This window comes from Dermochelys coriacea, chromosome 7, assembly GCF_009764565.3.
Source record: "Dermochelys coriacea isolate rDerCor1 chromosome 7, rDerCor1.pri.v4, whole genome shotgun sequence".
Taxonomy (NCBI): Eukaryota; Metazoa; Chordata; order Testudines; family Dermochelyidae; genus Dermochelys; species Dermochelys coriacea.
In genome coordinates this window covers 32624971-32642334 of record NC_050074.1, presented here as the reverse complement: position 1 = coordinate 32642334, position 17364 = coordinate 32624971, and the positions used below count along the sequence as shown (strand labels likewise).

Genomic DNA, 17364 nt, shown 5'->3' with positions numbered 1-17364 from the left:
CCCCGCAACTCTAGAGCCTGCCCAACTCCAACCTCCACCAGTACCAGAGCCCACCCCCCACACCACCCTGGGCCAGATGCCACCCCACTACCTACCCCGACTCCCATCCAGGGCCAGATCCTGCCCAAAGGCCACAGAGCTCATCCAACACTATCCCACTCCATCCCCAGTCCTTCCAGCAGGAGACAAGAGGCTCTGGCTAGTTGAGGAGGGAGTGGGGGTCTGGGATTCCCCATCACCTCTGCCCCACCCAGAAGTTCATTGGCATCTCCACACCCCAGCCGCACTTACCACCTGGTCCATGGTCATGTGCTTCCCATGATAGTCCAGCCAGATGGGCACTTCTGACGTGAACCGGAACTCCCTGGGGATCAATCAATCAGGACAGAGAGCTAGAGAGACTGGCAGACGAGGGGGCAGGACTTACAGCCGGGCCACCTCATGGGCACAGATCTTACGCTAAGCAGAGCCCGAGCCTGGATGGAGACCACCAAAATCTTGGAGCTGCAGGCAGCGGGGTGGGGACTCAGCAGGGGGCGCTTTCCCCCTGCAATGAGTGCTGACCCAGTACAGTGCTAGGGGGTGCTGTGGGGCAGGAAGCAGAGATCAGTATGAAGCACTCTGCCAGACAAAATGTGCAACTAAGGTCTTGCTGCTGTGTGGCCATTGATGGTCCCCCCGGTACGGATCAGGCTGTGAGGAACCCTGTGATCCGGGCTGCATTCTAGCTTCCATCATTTCTGTTCTGCCTCCTTCGCCCCTCATGTTCCCCCACCCACCGCTTCAATTCGAAATAAGATCCCCCTTCGCTGATCACTATGCAGCACCCCTTCGCCCCACTCCAGAGGCAGCAGCATCTCGTACCTAAAGTAGATTGGTTGGTCCGTGGAGGACGAGGCATTGGAGGAGGAGCTGTTTTCGCTCAGTGTGGTCTCCACAGAAGCTGTCATCTCTACCCCCATCACCACCAACCCTGGCCCCCGGCTCCCTTCCTGCTCCTTCCCCAGCGATTCTGACTCGGTGGCTGGGCTGGCTCGGACCCCTGGATCTGGGCGGGCTAGTGGGCGGGGGGGAGGGAGAAAAAAAAAGTGGTGGTCAAGGAGCAGGGGCTTCACATGCCTCCCCCTGCTCAGCACCTCAGTTTCCCCCTCTCTAACTCAGCAGGCTGTACATCAGGGTGGGCAAACTTTTTGGCCTGAGGGCCACATCAGGTTTCCGAAATTGTATGAGGGCTGGTTAGGGGAAGCTGTGCCTCTCCAAACAGCCAGGCGTGGCCCGGCCCCCACCCCCATCCAACCCTCCCTCTTCTTCCTGACTGCCCCCCTGGGGACCCTTGCCCCATCCATCCCTCCCTGTCCCCCGACTGCCCCCCCACCCCATCCAACCCCCCCTTCCTGACTGCCCCCTGGGACCCCCACCCCCATTCAACCCCCGTTCCCTGCCTTCTGATTGCCCCAACCCCTGACCACCACCCCGAACTCCCCTGTCTTCTATCCAACCGCCCCTGCTCCCTTACTGTGCTGCCTGGAGCGCCAGTGGCTGGCAGCGCTACAGCCACGCTGCCCAGAACGCCAGGACAGGCAGCCATGCCATCGTGCAGCATAGAGCTCTGGGTCAGGCTGGGCTCTGCAGCTGCGCTGCCTGGCAAGAGCTCGCAGCCCTGTTGCCCAAAGCATTGCGCTGGCGGCGCAGTGAGCTGAGGCTGCAGGGGAGGGGGAACAACATGGGAGGGGCCAGGGGGCTAGCTTCCCTGCCAGGAGCTCAGGGCCAGGCAGGATGGTCCCGTGGGCCCGATGTGGCCTGCAAGCCATTGTTTGCCCCCCTCTGCTGTACATGCTCTTGGCAGCTAAGGCCTGAGCAACACCCCCATCTTGTGGTGACAGGTGGTAGCGTAGCTGGCAGAGCCCATGAAATGCAGTCAGGAGCCCAGGTTACAGTCACTGTTAACACTTGGTGTGGCCAGACACTCACGTGGCCCGAGAGTCTGTCCCCCTGCCTCAGTTTCCCCAGCATGAGGAAGGTTTATGACGGGGCTACAAAGAGCCAGAAGACCCTCAGAGAAGAAAGCTTTATCCCTCCCCAGCCAGCCCGCACCTTCAACTGCCCTTCAACTCACCTTCTGTCCCAGCCTCCATGGGCAACACAGGGTTAATGCTGGCAGCTAGGCTGGTGAAGAAATCCTTCAGGAAAAACAAGGCATCCTGGTGGTGGGGTGGAGAGGCAGCAACAGGCAGTGTTATACTGGAAGGTGGGCAGCCCTCAGTCACAGACCTGGCTGTGCTAATTACCATTCTTTCAGGCTAAATGGAAGGAGCAGTTAAGCCCCTTTATGAGGGAAAGGGCTGGAAACAATAGAAGCCACTGCCCAAGGCTGCAGGCATGAGCCATGTGGGCTGTGGGGTTTCCAGACTGGCTGCAAATGCAGAGGCTGGGGGATTTCCTGGCAAGCTGGGTGTGCGCGCAAGGCAGAGAGCCAGCACACAGCAAGAGAAGCAAAGGCGAGTGTGGCCCTGGGAGACAGCAGGGGGACAGAGCTCCTTGGACACTGGGCTAGCTTGGAAATTGAGAGCAAGGAACCAGCCGTTCGTTCCTGCTGTGATCAGGGACACGGGACCGTGGGCAGGGGTGAAAGTGGGCCGGTACACCGTACCGGTAAGAAGCCAGTACCGTCCCGTACGCAGTCCATATTAAAGTTCTGCCGCAGCAGCTCTAACGTCACTGCCCCTCCCCCATCGGCGGCCTTGCCAGTAGGGATCCCACCGGCAGGGCTGCCGATGGAGGAGGCAAAAGGGGCCGCTGCCCCGGGGCCAGCGATTTAAAAAGGCTCAGGATTCCTGGCCGCCCCTACCGCAGCAGCGGCCGGAGCCCCAGACCCTCTAAAATCGCTGCCGGAGCCCCTGATCCCCCAGCCCACCCCTTCTGCCTGAGGCCCCGCCCCTTCCAGGGGCTGGAGCTGTACCCCTTAGCGGTAAAAATTGAATATTCCTTTCACCCCTGGCTGTGGGGACGTTCGTTGCAAGCAGACAGGATGGCACCGGAGAACTTGCCCCCTCGCATCATCAATTTCTCCTCCCCTTGGGAGCAATAACTTGACAAAATGCCAGATGCTGACAAATCGCTTGGGCCAAGGGGGCACCAGGCAGAGTCAGAGCCCATCATTCACAAAGGGGTGGGGGAAGGGGGGGAAATCCTTGAATGGGGACTGGGGAGGGACAATGCTGAACCCCAGGAAGTTGGAGCTCCAGGAGACAAAAAGAGCTGATTCCATTTATACTTGGAGACACAGGCCTTTCTGCTCTAGGGGGTACCAGCTCTGACCCAGCCCCACAGCAGGGAACTGGCTTACAAGGCCTTTCCCCTTGAGGGGGTGCTGGTCTGAATCCAGAGCCAGGCCATTAGGGACTGGGGGGGCTCCCCAGGGCTGTGGGGCCAGGGCAGAGATTCTCTAGGCAGGGTCCATGGAGCGAGCTATCTGCAGCCCCCCTCACCTGGTCGATGTTGAGGCGCAGCGGCAAGAGGGAGACGCGCAGGCAGCACTCTGGGCCGCCCAGCCCGGCCTCAGGGCAGACATGCAGGGCCTTGATGGTGAGCTATGGGGAGAGATGGCCGTCACTCATGGGGAGAGGAAGGGGAGTGTATGGTCCACTGCCCTCCCTCAGCAGGGATGGAGCAAGCACCCCACCCCTCCCCCAGTTCAGATCCCGTACCCATGCCACACCAAACCCCTCTCCACAAGAGCCCACCCCTCCCCACAGAGCCCACTGCCCCCCCACCCCAGTGCTCAACCCACACCAAGCCCCTCACTTCATGCCCACCCCAGATACCTTCCCCATCCCCCAACTGCAGTGGCTGCCCCACACCAACAGCCCTCAGAACTCACCCCTACCCCAGACCTGGATCCTACCCCCCAGCCTCTCCTTAAGCCCCAGCACTCACCTCATGTCAACTCCCTAGTATCTGCCCCATCCCACCCTAGCCTACCACCCCCTGCCCCTTACCCATCCCTCTGTTAGCCCCCCGGCAGTACCATGTTGGAGTGGGCCCGGCGTGGCATGTTCTCGCTGGTGTACAAGTAGAGGAACTTGTTGATCTGGGAGGAGGCCAGCCGGTCACGAATCTCCAGCTCCTGCACGATGAACACCTGCCGCGACACTGGCTGCTCCTCCAGCTCTGTGGACGGCTTCTCTGCCCCACTGGGGTAGGTCTCATGCTGGAAGCTCACCTGGTGAGAGGCTAAGGCTTGATAATAATGCGAGGAGTGTTCCTGACAGGCCAGACACACCCCGCAGAAGGGTTGGGAGCAGAACGCAGTTCTATAGCATAAGGGGAGTTGAACATCATGTCTATGAAAAGGAGGTCAGACCAATGGGCCTACCCAGCCCACTATCCTGTGGCAGGGAGGTCCCCAGAAGAACTTTGTGGGACGGATGTAAGCCCCACCCACTCACACATAACCCCGCCCTCACCTTGGTGAGCTGTATCTCCATGAGCAGGTCATGGAGGCGCCCGGTCCCACCCTGCGTGCGCCAGGTGTTCTGGGGCCGGTTGGCCATCGAGGAGCGGGAAGGGGAGCTGCGGACGCTCGACAAGCTGGGCCTCATCCTGCAGAGTTGGGGAGAGACAGGGTCAGAGCTGTCCAGCCCAGCACCAGGGCAGGCCGTGCCTGCCAGGCATCGAGGTCTCACCTGGGTGAGTGGGCGTGTCCTGGGGAGGCACGCCCGACCCCAAAGTCCCGCCCTCCATAAAGGTGCCAGACCACTGAGATCTCACGCAGCATGACCCGGCTCTCAGGCAATGGGAAGTGTGCCGGGGCCTTCAGCAGGTCTGTGCTGCCCAGCGGGCGCGAGAAGTAGCCATCCTTGATGGGCACCGGTCCCTCCAGCAGCTTTGTCACCACTGGCTCTCCGTCCTTGGGCTAGGGGAGGAGTGTGAGGGGGGAGAAGAGAGACACACAGAGGCAGGCCTCAGAGCAATCAGTGGACCCAGATGTCCAAACCCCACCCCCAATATCCCACTATCTCATCCTTCCTAAAAAAATCCAGGCATTTGGACCCAGCCCTGCTCTACTCCCAACCTCTCCCTCCTAGCTCCCCATTGACCCCAAAGCCCCACCCCGATCAGTCATAGCCCCCCAGGCCTCAGCTTCCCCTCAGTCCCCCATCCCCGTGTGCCCCACAGCCCCTGCCTCTCCTTACTGGGATGCCCATGCCTGGCGCGTCCAGGATGCAGAAGTCATCATTATCGGTGGCCTCACTCTCCTCTTCGCTGCCCTCCGAGGAGCAGAAATCTAGCCCCACTTCCACGGGGGCCGGGGGCAGGGCAGCAGGGGGTGGGGGGCAGGGCTTGCCCCCAGCACTCTTCTCCCCCGGGAAGAGATACACTGAAACGGGGGAAGTTTGGTGCAACTGCCCAGTCTCTCCTGGGAGGAGAGAGGGACACTGGTGAGATTGGCCCCAATGAGATACCCTGCCATCCCACCCAACATCCACCCTGCCCTGGATTGGTCCAACAGGCCCCACCGGCCTGACATCCACCCGCCCCTGGATTGAGCCAACGGCCCTTCCTGCCCCACATTCCCCTCCCCGGATCAGGACAATGGGCCCCACCAGCCCCAAATTAGCCCATTCAGCCAGCTGACAGTTTGGGGCGTGGGGCTGACACTAATTTCTCTAGCCCTGCAGCAGGAGGGATGCAGCCACATACCACCCAGCCCCCAACCCTTCCTCTCTGCCCCCCACCATGTCCAGAGGCCCCCCAAGGAGTTGTAGAGGCAACGAGAGGACAGCGTGGTCCCCTCGGCTCCCCAGGCTCTCACTGGCACCCCCTACCAGACTCTAACGCCAGGTCCCTCAGGCCACGGTCAGTGTCGATGAGGGCGTCAGTCAGGTCCCGCTGGTTAATGGTGGCAGTCTCAGCGGGCAGGCAGGAGGGCAGCGAGGCCGGGCTCTCCGACAGCTGGGGGCCAACCAGAGGGTGTTATGTACCAAGTGATGGGTATCCATGGACCACCACTGCCAGGGGAGAGCGCCCCCAGCTGAGCCCCAACCTGCTCCCTGGGGCACAGTACCCACTAGCACAGTGCAGGGGTACTTGGGTCAGTGCTGATGGCAGGGGAGACACCCTCTACTGAGCTAAGTTCCCTCTAAGCTTTGCAGCTGCCTATTAAGCCCCACCGGCCCCAGCATGAACCTGCCTCGGCCGGGGGAGAGGAGTCCCTCCCTCGGACCAACCCAGCCTCACCTGAGCTGCCACAGCCAGGGAGAGAGCTGGAGGGGAGTCCTATCTCCCCACCGAAGCCCTGGAGCAGCCAGAACCCCAACCCCCCCCATCTTTGGCCCCACCCCAGAGCCTGCACTCCAACCCTCTCCCCCAGCCCTGAATCCCCTCCCATACCTCAAACTCCTCATCCCCAGCCCCACCCCTCATCCCAACCCTTTGCCCCCTCCCACACTGAACCCCTCGGCCCCACCCCCACCACATGTTATGTGCACCAATATGGAGGTGATGTCACACGTCACCTCCATATTGGTGCACATAAAATTCACTTGGCACATGGATGTAAAAAAATTAGAGGGAAGACTGACACTGGGCCCTTCCGCCCTGCAGAACAGTGCCCCCTAGTGCCACACAGCAGCACTGGAGTCTGCTTGATTGCTAGGGCAGAGCACCAGCTACTGAACTTCCCTGTGTCCCTCCAGCATATGCCTTTCCTTCACAGCTGTTAAGGCGAGACCATCTCATCCAAGCTCCTGCAAAATGCAAGCCAGAGAACTTCCCCATGAGATCCCTGCATCCAGCCCAGATCTGATGGTTGAGCTAGAGTGCAGCTCAGAGACAAAACACCAAGTCTTGATTTAAAGACCCTCAAGGGCTGGAGACCACCCCGCATCCCTGCGTAAGTTGCTGCAATGGTGAATCTCCCCAATAAAAAAAAAAATGTGCCTTATTTCTCCTCTGATTGGTGCAGTTTTAGGTATTGGATCTCACTGGAGTAGGTCCTCCAGCCAAGCTCCAAACTGGCTCAACCCCACCTAACTAAACTACAAAAGATCCCCGATCATGTCCCCCATTCAGGCACTGAACTGGCCTGACCCTGCTTAGCTAGAGCATTGGAAGATCCCCATGCAGGTCCCCCATCCAGGCATCAAACCAGTCTGACCTACTCAGCTAGGGATGACACCAGTCCCGACTTCCTCTCCCTACCTGCACCTTCTGGCCAGCAATCTCTGTGGGGCTGTCCTGCCGGGGTGGCGGGTGGAGGTCCCCGTGGTTGACCACGTACTGGATAAGGTTGGCCAGCATGGCGCAGGAGTCAGCACAGGTATGGAGATGCACCACGTTGTTGGAGCAGCGCAGCTCGAACAGTGGCTGGGTCTGGAGTGGAACAAAGCGAGTGGGAGACAGTATGTGTCACACTGGGGTGGGGAGCTAGAGCAATGGAATCCTGGGTCCTTGGGAGAGGTTGGTGCAGACAGCACAGGGCTCCTGAGAGGAGGCGGGGCTGCTTAGGTCCTGCAGGCTCAAAAACACAGAAAGGCTGCTTCGAAAACACCAGAAGCTGCACTGGAAAAGGCTCACACCCCGCAAGGCTACAGCGAGGGACAAGGAGGGCTGAGAAGTCACCCACCTCCTGCATTCAGCCACATGAAGTATCCTCCCCACTCTGCATAGTCACCTTTTAAGGGGGGGGTTTCTCTCCTGGGATTTCCATTGCAGTTACCAGGCCCGCCCCCACCCTGCCCTTTCTGGCTGGGCCTCACCAGCTTCCCATCGGCGCTCCCCTTCCACGTGGTGATGACCAGCTCGAGCAGATCCACATCCAGTACACACACGTAATCTGAGGCCAAGGGAGAACAGAGATTCAGCCCGACTGGATCCCTGCGTCTATCCTGGGCTCTGGGAAGGGAGTGGGGCCTGGTGGGTTGGAGCAGGGAGGGTTGGGAGTCAGGACTCCTGGGTTCTGCTCCACGTTCGCTTTAATTTGGGCACTTCCTCCACACTCCTCTTTGTGCATTAGGTTCCCTGCAGCAACAACACACCCAGGACGAGGGACAGTTAAATCCATTCAAACATTTGGGAAACCCCTTGAAATCCACAGATGGAAGATTATTAAGCAATATGGGGTGTCTTCTACAGAGCCGCCTGCCACCAGGCTGGGCTCTGAGTGCCAGCTCCCCCATCCAACTACTGACCAGGTGCAAGCTTGCTTAGCTTGAAAGACCTACCGAGAGCCCAGCCTGAGGGACTACGGGGGCATGATGCTTGAGGGATACCTGCAGCTCCCCAGCAGCCTTTCAAATAGCTGCTGTTTTCAGTACCCAGAGCAAAGCAAAGGATGGACACGCAGCCCATCCAACTCTTACCCTTCCGCAGATCAACTGTCTCCACGTCGCATTTGTCAGACAAGTAGATGGCAGAGTCATCCAGAATAAACCTGGGGTGAAGGGAGTGACTTAAACTCTGCTGCCACCCCCGCCCAGTAGGCACATACCAGGCAGATCGAGTGCAATCAAGATCTTGTCCATCACTGTACAGTAACCATGAACACAAGGGCCCCATACAGTGCAATAGGTATCTGGCCCTGTGACAGACCCCGACTCCCACCCTGGGCCAAGGGAGTAAGCACTGGGGAGTGGCTGGCTCAAGGAATAGGATGCTACTCTAGAGGGCATCGGTGCCAATCCAGCCCCGGGTGGGAAGACAGGGAACGGCACATGGGCCTTTCCCATCTCGGGGCACTAGCTCTGATCTGGCCCCAGAACCGTGGGACTGGCTGGCTCATGAGGATGGAGAACGGGATATGGGGCCTTCTAGGGGTGGCAGCTCTGTCCTGGCCCCAGGGTGGGGAGATTGGCTGGCTCAGAGAAGTGGGGAATGGGATACAGGATGCCAGACGGTGTGAAGAGACTGTGCGTGCTGGGGTGAGACTCCTCCAATAAGCGCACCTGGCCCACCGGTTCACGGCTACACCCCAGGTAACTGGAGTAGACACAGGTCCAAAGAAATCACTCAGGATTCCATTGTACTGGGCTCCTTCTACCATGCCCACCACCATGGCATCCAGGCACCATAAGATGGTGGCTCCAAAGCTACTGACCCCAACTTCTTCCACACAAGCCAGCACTTGGTTATTGTGAGCAGCCCAGGCTCGGTCCAGAGGGAACAGGTCTCAAACCCCCTGATCTCACCAGCTCAGGGGTGCACAGGCCCTCCCTGGAGAAGGCAAGGCCCTTCCTGGAGCGGCCAGCCTTCTTGGGATGTCCCCAGCTGGAGGATGCCTACCTGAGCAGGAAGATTGAAGTATCCACAATTATGTTGCTGGACAAGGTGAAGGTCTCTGCCATGATGAGCACGCGGACAGGGAGGTACAAGGGCCTGAGGGGTGAGATGGTAGTGACAGAACCAGTGCGGGGGCAGGGTGTGATGAGAGGGCTAAAGGAGCCAAGGAGAGTCCCCGCACGGCAGGGTTATCCCACGTGCGCCCTGCCCCAGCCAAGATGGGATTGCAGCCTTCACAGAGGACAGATGATCCACAGCTGCCTTCTGCTAGATCCTTACTCCTTGCTCTGAAGCATACGGTACTGGCCACAGCCAGAGACAGGATTCTGAACCAGATGGCCCTCGGTTCTGATCCTGTCTGGCTGGGCCAGTGTTCCTGTCCCAGCTGAGACCATCTCAAGATGACAGACTCCCACCATCGCATCCAGTCTCCAGGATGCCAAGATAAGAAAGAGAGCAGACAGCAGAGACCAGGCTGAGAGGTTTTGCTTTAACGAAGACCCCTCTCCTCTCCCAGAGCTGTAGAGAACACCCCAGAATCCTGGCTCCCAAACCCCCCTGCTCTAACCCACTAGACTCCACTCGCCACTCTGAGCTGGGACAGAACCTGGGATTCTGGATTTCCTCAGACCAGATCTGCTTTCTAACTTTTGTCTCATCTCTGTTCCTCCTGTACAAACAGACAAGGGCCTCTCCTATTTTACAGCCACCCTTTTCCCCGTGCAGCCGATTTGCCTCTGCTCCCCTCAGTACCTGTAGTCAACTGCACAGCAGAAGAGGTGGGTGTGCAGCACCGTAATGACTGTTGGGGGGACAAAGCCAAGAATTGGATCATCCAGTACGTCCAGGAAGTCAATCAGCTGAAAGAAAGGGTGAGAGAGCGTGAGCGTGCACACCCCAGACAGCAGGTTTTAATGGGGGCAGAGACTGCGCCGATCCCCCCCAGATGGAGGATTCTCCCCACCCCCATCTGCCCCAGATCCCTGCATCCAGCCCCAGTCCCCTGTGGTTGAACTAGGAGGATTCTCTTTAGACCAGGGGTGTCGGACATACGGATCCAGCCTGGCCAATGCATTTGTGGGGCCCGGAATCTCAGCTTTCATGAAAAAAGGAGTTAGTTTTTAGGCCTCACAGACTCCATGTGCCTAGCGTATAACCAATTTCATGGCACCTGCCTGAGTCTGCCGAGAGCCTGAGCCAATGGCTGAGAGATGCAGGAGCTGCACTGAGTGAAAATGACACAGCGAGCTGCTAGTCTCAGAGCTGACCTTTCCATTCGACACTCATTTGGCCCCGATCTGTAACAGATTTATCCTCACAAACACCCCTTGGAGGCAGGGCAGGGTTCTTATTCCCATTGCGGATTGGGAAACTGAGGCACAGGGGCAAAATGACTTGCCCACAGTCACAGCAGGCCAGTGGCAGAGCTGGGAAGTCCCAAGCCAGTGCTCTAGCCACTAGGACATCCTGCCTCACTCCATCACTACTTTATAAGTAGGGAAAAAGAGGTCCAAAGTCACACAGGGAGCCTATGGCAGAGCCAGGAATTAAGCCCAGGTCTCAAGTCCCTGGCGAACATCCTAACCACTGGGCAATCCCCATTCTCATCCAGATCAGCTATTCCACTGTTGATCACAACAGCAGAAGGAACCGGGTGGGGGCTTACACCTGCAAGGGGCAAGAATTGCCACAACTAAACAGAGATTTGGGCCCTGCCCAATGAATGAGTTCAACTCCCCTTAGCTGGACACCAGGGCACAAGTCCAAACTATAGAGGATCCAGCCTGTCCCCTGGGAAAGCTCCACACCTTCTAGCCATGCTGGTGTTGGCCCAGCTTCCACTCCTGGCCCCAAGTCTTCCTCAGCCCCATGGCTGCTACTCTGCACCCCTCCCTCTGCTATTCACTCCAGGATGGGTACTTCCGGCCCAGGACGTACCTGTGTGTACCAACTCTGATTGGTCAGTGCCATGTGATGTCGCATGGTGGCCCCTTCGAGCCTCAAGGTGACCAGGAACTCCTGGATTTGGGTTGCAAAAGGGAAGATTGGGGAAGCAAAGTTAAAAAGCAGGGAGATTTCCCCCCCCCCCGATGGGGAAAGGCTCTACAAGGGGCAGGATGCGGGGGAAGCCATTTATGAACCCCCTTAGGACATCTTCCCCCAAACACACCAGGCCAGCGGGCTTCTAGCACCCCCACATGCCAGTCCACCGCAGCTGGGCCCCATCCAGACCCATGGCCCTTCATGCCAAGTCACCCCTCACATGGGGCAGTGCACAGGGAGACAGAGCCACTTCTGCTGATTCATGACAATGCCAGATCAGAGGAGCCCTATTTGCTTCAAGCCAGAACTGTCCCAGTGGCTCTCTGAGGTGGGGAAGGGACAGAGGAGATCCTACAGGGAAACAGCCTCTAGGAACAGACAAGTCAGATGAAAGCTGGCACTGAGATGTTTTAAGTTAAATAAATGCAGATCCCAGGGAGGGGTTGCTTTGGCTCTTAGCCTGTTTGGAGAAGGGAGAGCAGAGGGAGCCCGCCTAGCCGATTCCCCTCCCCCGCAGCCCAGAGAGTGGAGACAAGATACCTTGATGTTCTTCTTCAAGTCCAGGTTGATGCGGATGGCAGCTGAGAGCATCTTGAGGGGCCTATCCTTCCTGCCACCCGCCAGCCCACTCAGCACCCCCTCCTCTGAAGAGTAGATTGTGGGGTGCAGCCTGTCAGGGGGGGTGAAGCTGGGGATCTCCAAACGACTGGCCAGGAAGTAGTCCTCTACCACAGCTGAGGGGACACAGAGAGTTTGGCTGGCTGGCTAGCTAGCCATCCCTCCCACTAACTCCCTCCCAGTGCCCTGTGGGGCAGAGCACTGGCCTGAGACTCAGGAGAGGTAGGCTCTGTTCCCAGCTCTGCCACTGGGTAATGCCAGGTAGAGTCACTGACCCTCTCTCCCTCAGTAAAATGGGGTAACGATCCTGACCTCCTTCATAACCCACTCAGACAGCTACTGATATGAACTCGGTATTAACAACTCTTGCAGCTGCAACCCCAGCCCCTCCAGCATTGCTCTGTCTCTTTAAGACCCACCGCCACCCTAGATGTCCCCCCACCACGCTGAGCTGCCGCAGGGTGCAAGAGCCTCCTCCTTTGCAATCCCCACTGCAGAGAACTTCCTCCTGGCAGGCCTCAGCCCAGCTGCCTCTTTGGCCCCTTGGCTGCTCCCACCAGAGGTCACTGCAAGATTGGGCACAGAGGGCAGCGCAGGCCTGACCTGCTGCCCTTTGACCTGGATGGGCCAACTGAAATCCCAGCTCCGCAATACTTCATGAGATCCCTGGAGGGCTCTGGAGAAAGCAGACGGGTCTTGTGTGTCGGGGAGCAGGGCTATGACTCGGCAGCCCTGGGATCTATTCTGTAACCATGGGCCCTTGCCAGTTGTCCAGCGAGTACATGGGGATAGGTATGAATCCATGGCTCAGTAGGAGAGTCCTGGTTTCCAGCCCCAACTGCTTCAGCCCATCAGACACAGGACCAGAACCCCAATCTGACAGAAGAGATCCTCCTCAGGACAGAACCCAGGAGTCCTGACTCCCAGCACCCCTACGCAGTTTGAACCATACCTTTATGATAAAGGGTGACTCTCTCCGACTCTATGCAGAGGTAGCCGAGCTCCTCCTGACCCTTGTACTGGGACACGCTGAAGATGGTGCAGTTGTCCACATCCAGCACAATCTCTCCATGGGAGTCATCCAGCTTCTTCCCCGCCTCACCCTGGGAGCAGAGGGGAAGGAGGATGAGAGTCGGACACCCCACTGCAGACCATTGCCCTTTCATCCTGAAGGGTCAGATGGCAGTCATCCAGCAGTGAGGAGCAGCAGCCTCTGGGGTTGAATGCGAGGCTATTTATATAGGAATCCCTCACCTGGGGCTCAGATGCAGCCACCTCCAAGGAGGGGTGCGAGGCTTATTTAAACAGCATACAGCAGCATGGTACAGAAGGGAAGGATCCAGTACCCAATTCCAGAGGGAGTTGAAGGGTGGCGGGTGGGCATTTGGAGAATGACCCAGGTTTGAATTTGGCCTGGACACTAGAAGGAGCAGCTCAGTTCTATGGAAAAGTAGTAGCCTCCATCCTGGTCCCTGCAACACAGCACCACCTAGTGCCCTCCACACCAGCTCAGTGGGGAGGGCTCCACTACCTTGCTCCCTGCAGAACCCAGAGATCTCCCATCCAGGCAGCACCCAGGCCAGGCTAGCTGGAGCTCAGAGGAGATGGCCTGGCAGTGGGTCCCTGGGGGTTGCCCTCACCTTGGCCTCGCACAGAGCCACCACCCTGCCCTTCAGGATAGTGACCACAGTGGAGAAACGGCTCTGCTGATGTTGCCTCAGCTGGTCCCCCTTCCTCTGCTGAGCCACCACCTCGTCCATTGAATAGAAGTGAGAGGCCTCATCTTCAGAGTCAGAGTCTGATGGGGACAGGGAAGAGGAACATTAGTGGCAGCTCCTGCTGTATGGGGAAACTGAGGCACAGAGGGAAAGGTCTTGCCAAAGGTCATGTCAGGGTTGGGTACAGAACCCAGGAGTCCTGACTCCCAGCCCCCCTGCTCTAGCCACTAGACTTCTGCTACCTTCAGAGCCGGGGACTGGACCCACAAGCCCCTTTCCTTATCCTGAATCCATCACAAAGCAAGCAACCATGATGCTATTCCCAGAATCCTTCACTCCCCATTTCCATTAAGGCAGGGGTTCTCAAACTGGGGGTTGGGACCCCTTAGGGGGTTGTGAGGTTATTACCTGGGGCATCACGAGCTGTCAGCCTCCACCCCAAGCCCCCTTTGCCTCCAGCATTTATAATGGTGTTAAATATATTAAAACGTGGTTTTAATTGATAAGGGGGGGGGAGGGGAGAGTCACACTCAGAGGCTTGCTGTGTGAAAGGGGTCACCAGTACAAAAGTTAGAGAACCACTGCCTTAAGACTTCACAGCTCAGTGCGGATGACAGGAGTCTCTCTCTGGGTTTGGGGGCGGGGCTTGGCTCCTTACCCAGTTTAAAGGCCGACTTGCACATCTTGAAGTTGTCCTGCCAATACTTGGGAGGGGGCGGGTGGCTGGGGAAGAAGGCCCCAGGTGCAGCGCCCCCCGCAGACCCGGAGGAGCAAAGAAGTGGGCTGGCTGGCTCCCACATCAGCAAGTCGTTATTTATCCTGGGGAAGGAAAAGGAAAGATGCTTCATGCTCACAACTGCCTTTGCCTCCCCTAGGCCAGGAACCCCTCAAACCTTCCCCAGGCCCAGCGGTGTTTGTTATAGACCTGGCCCGCCTGGTTCTGAGCACGGTACTGACACAGAAGGAGACAGCCCCTGCCTCAGAGAGCTTACCACAGAATGCTCTCAGGGTGCTGCAGGGAACAAGATAGGCCACTCAATAGGCGCCACCTCCCATTTTGCAGGTGGGGAGACGGGCACAGGAAGCAATTTGCTCAAGATCACCTGGAAAGTTGGCAGCAGAGGTGGGGATGGAACCCAAGAGCCCCGACTGCCAGCCCCACCCTGCTCCAACCACTAGAGGCCACGCTCCTTCCAGAGCTCAGAACAGAACCCAGTAGTCTTGGGCCACCTGGGATCCATCTGCTCAGGCCTGGCCCGCCCCAGCCGACAGCTCTTCCAACCCCCCACACAGGCAGGGCCGGGGTCCACATGAGCTGAGCACTGCTGGTGCCCCGCTCTGCAGACGGAAGGTCAAGAGTCCAGGGGGCAAGCAGGGAGGATTCAGGGCCTGATCCCTAGAGGCTGCCAGGCGCTGTGGCTGCTCCTTGCCAGCCAGGATACCCGGCTAGATGCCCCGCTCCCCTCTCCCCAGATACCTGTTATAGATGCTCTCGTAGACCTCCTTGCTAGGCAGGAAGATGTGGACACTGGGCAGGGTCACTTCTAGGGTGTATTGTGAGGCAGCCACTGTCTTGGCCTGGAAATCCGCCATCTCCTCAGGGTCTCCAGGGATCACCATCTGGGGGGAGGCCAGCATAGGAGGGGTTAAAGACTTAAAGGGACAGGCACCCGCTTTAGCTAACCAACTACTAAACCAGAGGGTTGTCAAGATGGAGGCTGTGACCCCCATGTCAGGGGTCACAACCTCCCCCTGTCCTTTCCTTACTGGGAGGGGAGAGCCCAAGCTAGATGAAAAGGGGACCTGATATGGAAGGGGAGTTGAGAACCCCAATTGTGCTGTTCTCATCTCTGAGGCTCCTCCCTCAGGATCATTCAGTCCATACCCTAGATCCTCCCTGCTGCTTCCCTTGTATCTTGGTGGGCTAACTGAGCCACCTGCCCCAAAGACAACACTCACGCCTTTCCTGGCAGGATCAGACTCCCTGGAAGGCAGGACATATTGCATGCTCCGACGTATACCACTATCTCCTCCCCACTGAGTGCCAGGGAGGGCCGCCCCCCTTACCTCCTCAGTTTCATACATGGTCCTTTTGGAAGAGAAGGGGGAGGGCTCAGGCCGCCGCAATTCACAGGGACTCTCCACCATCGACAGATCCATCTCCTCCACCTTGTCCATCACCAAGTCCCACTGGGACAGGCTGTGCTGGGGGGTCAGGGTCACCGTGATCCTGTGCAGAGCCGGGGGAAGGGAAAGTCAGAGGACACAGGGTGAGCAATGTAGCCCCCTATGAGGCTATCTGCCCCCTTCTCAGATGCTGGGGGCAAAATTTCACTGCAACACATCTGAGCTTCCCCCCCCACCCACACTCAACCCTGTGCACCACAGCAGGAGACATTCCATGCAACCAGAGGATGTATGATTGGATGACAATCAGCTGAGATGTAGATAAGGGAGAGAGCTGGTGGGATGGGAGAGGCTCTGGTGGAGGGGGCTGCTCCTACCAGGGTGCACATGGGGCAGGGAGATCAGCCCCCCAAAACGCTCACTTTGGGAAGAGGTATTTCTTGCCCAGTCCTTTGGCTGCAGGATCAAGAGCTTTGCTGACCCGGATGCAGGGTATGGAGAGCCTCTCACCGTCTTCGTACAGACCTGCAAGGAGAGTGGCTGGACTCAGTGCCCAGACACACCCCCATACCCTCCCAAATATTGCCCTTCTATCCTACACCTGGGAGGAGTTTGTAAGGGGTCTGGGGGTTGAATTAAAGATGCAGGACTCCTGGCTATCCCACCCCCAGCTCTGGGAGCAGAGCAGGGAGGGGCACAGGAATCAAGATTCCTGGGTTCTATTCTGGGGTCTAATGGTTAGAGCAGATGGAGGTGGAAACCAGGACTCCTGGATTCTATTCCTGGATTTGGCAGAGAGGGAGGGCAGCCTACTGGTTAGAATAAAGAACATTATCAGGATGGCTCTGGTAAGAGCATGCAGGTTTCTGTAGCATCTACAAAACCAAGAGGTATCCATTTAGAAACATCCCCTTCATATTTTACAGCAGGAGACATGGGGTCACATGTTCCACCCCGCAATTCAACCTGAACAGAGTGGGTCCCTGTGGGTCTCATGCCTTGTCCCTGCAGCCTGGGTTTGCCCTCCAGCCCCTTAAGGGAACAAGATGCCCCTGGGAGGGTCATTGGCAGCAGGGACCCAACCCTGGACTTATGGATCCTAGAGCCAAAGCAGACACTGTTCAAGTCTGCTAGCCCAGAGGCTATAGCAGCCTCCTAACCTCCATAGGGAGCCGTGAGCCCCACTCAGGGCAAGGACAGACTTCCCAAGAGGCCTTGCAGCTCAGCCTTTCCCATGCTCACCATGCAGGTCGCTGAAGGTCACCTCCAGCCGGGTGGGCTCCCCGTGACCCCCCAGCCCTGCCCGCAGCTCTGTCTGGAACACCACATCAGTCAGCTCCAGTCGCAGGCTCTCTTTGCGCACAGCTTTCTTCGTCCAGGGTCGCCGCTCCGGCTCGGGCCGCAGGTCTGGCACTGGGAACTGCAAGCACAGGGTGGCCTTGGGCGCTGCCAGCCGCACGGTTGTGTGCCTCTCGGGGGTATGGGGAGACTCTGCCTGGCGCCCAGACACAAGAGGGGGAGAGAGGAAAGAATTAACAGGGACCTCATCTCCCTCCGGGTCCCACGCCCATTGCAGGCG

At 58.2% G+C, this 17364-nt stretch overlaps 1 protein-coding gene across 3 annotated transcripts in view; it reads right to left on the bottom strand.

The window, feature by feature from the left end:
• Nucleotides 1–17364, bottom strand: part of ATG2A (autophagy related 2A) — a 39214-nt gene that overhangs the window by 3234 nt on the left and 18616 nt on the right. For 2 of the 3 annotated variants that reach the window (XM_038410314.2, XM_043518537.1), the window contains exons 15-37: nt 17028–17280; nt 16208–16310; nt 15726–15888; nt 15136–15278; nt 14317–14477; nt 13581–13738; nt 12893–13043; nt 11863–12056; nt 11218–11298; nt 10033–10139; nt 9283–9375; nt 8364–8434; nt 7761–7837; nt 7204–7374; nt 5829–5955; nt 5196–5419; nt 4686–4915; nt 4467–4602; nt 4028–4222; nt 3489–3590; nt 2117–2201; nt 865–1057; nt 292–364 (exon numbers count right to left, since the gene is read on the bottom strand). In XM_038410314.2, coding sequence (XP_038266242.1) covers nt 292–364; nt 865–1057; nt 2117–2201; nt 3489–3590; nt 4028–4222; nt 4467–4602; nt 4686–4915; nt 5196–5419; nt 5829–5955; nt 7204–7374; nt 7761–7837; nt 8364–8434; nt 9283–9375; nt 10033–10139; nt 11218–11298; nt 11863–12056; nt 12893–13043; nt 13581–13738; nt 14317–14477; nt 15136–15278; nt 15726–15888; nt 16208–16310; nt 17028–17280 — 3291 coding nt within the window. Of the gene's footprint in view, nt 1–291; nt 402–864; nt 1058–2116; nt 2202–3488; nt 3591–4027; nt 4223–4466; nt 4603–4685; nt 4916–5195; nt 5420–5828; nt 5956–7203; nt 7375–7760; nt 7838–8363; nt 8435–9282; nt 9376–10032; nt 10140–11217; nt 11299–11862; nt 12057–12892; nt 13044–13580; nt 13739–14316; nt 14478–15135; nt 15279–15725; nt 15889–16207; nt 16311–17027; nt 17281–17364 lie in introns of all 3 variants that reach the window. The other variant, XR_006282642.1, reaches the window with a different exon arrangement.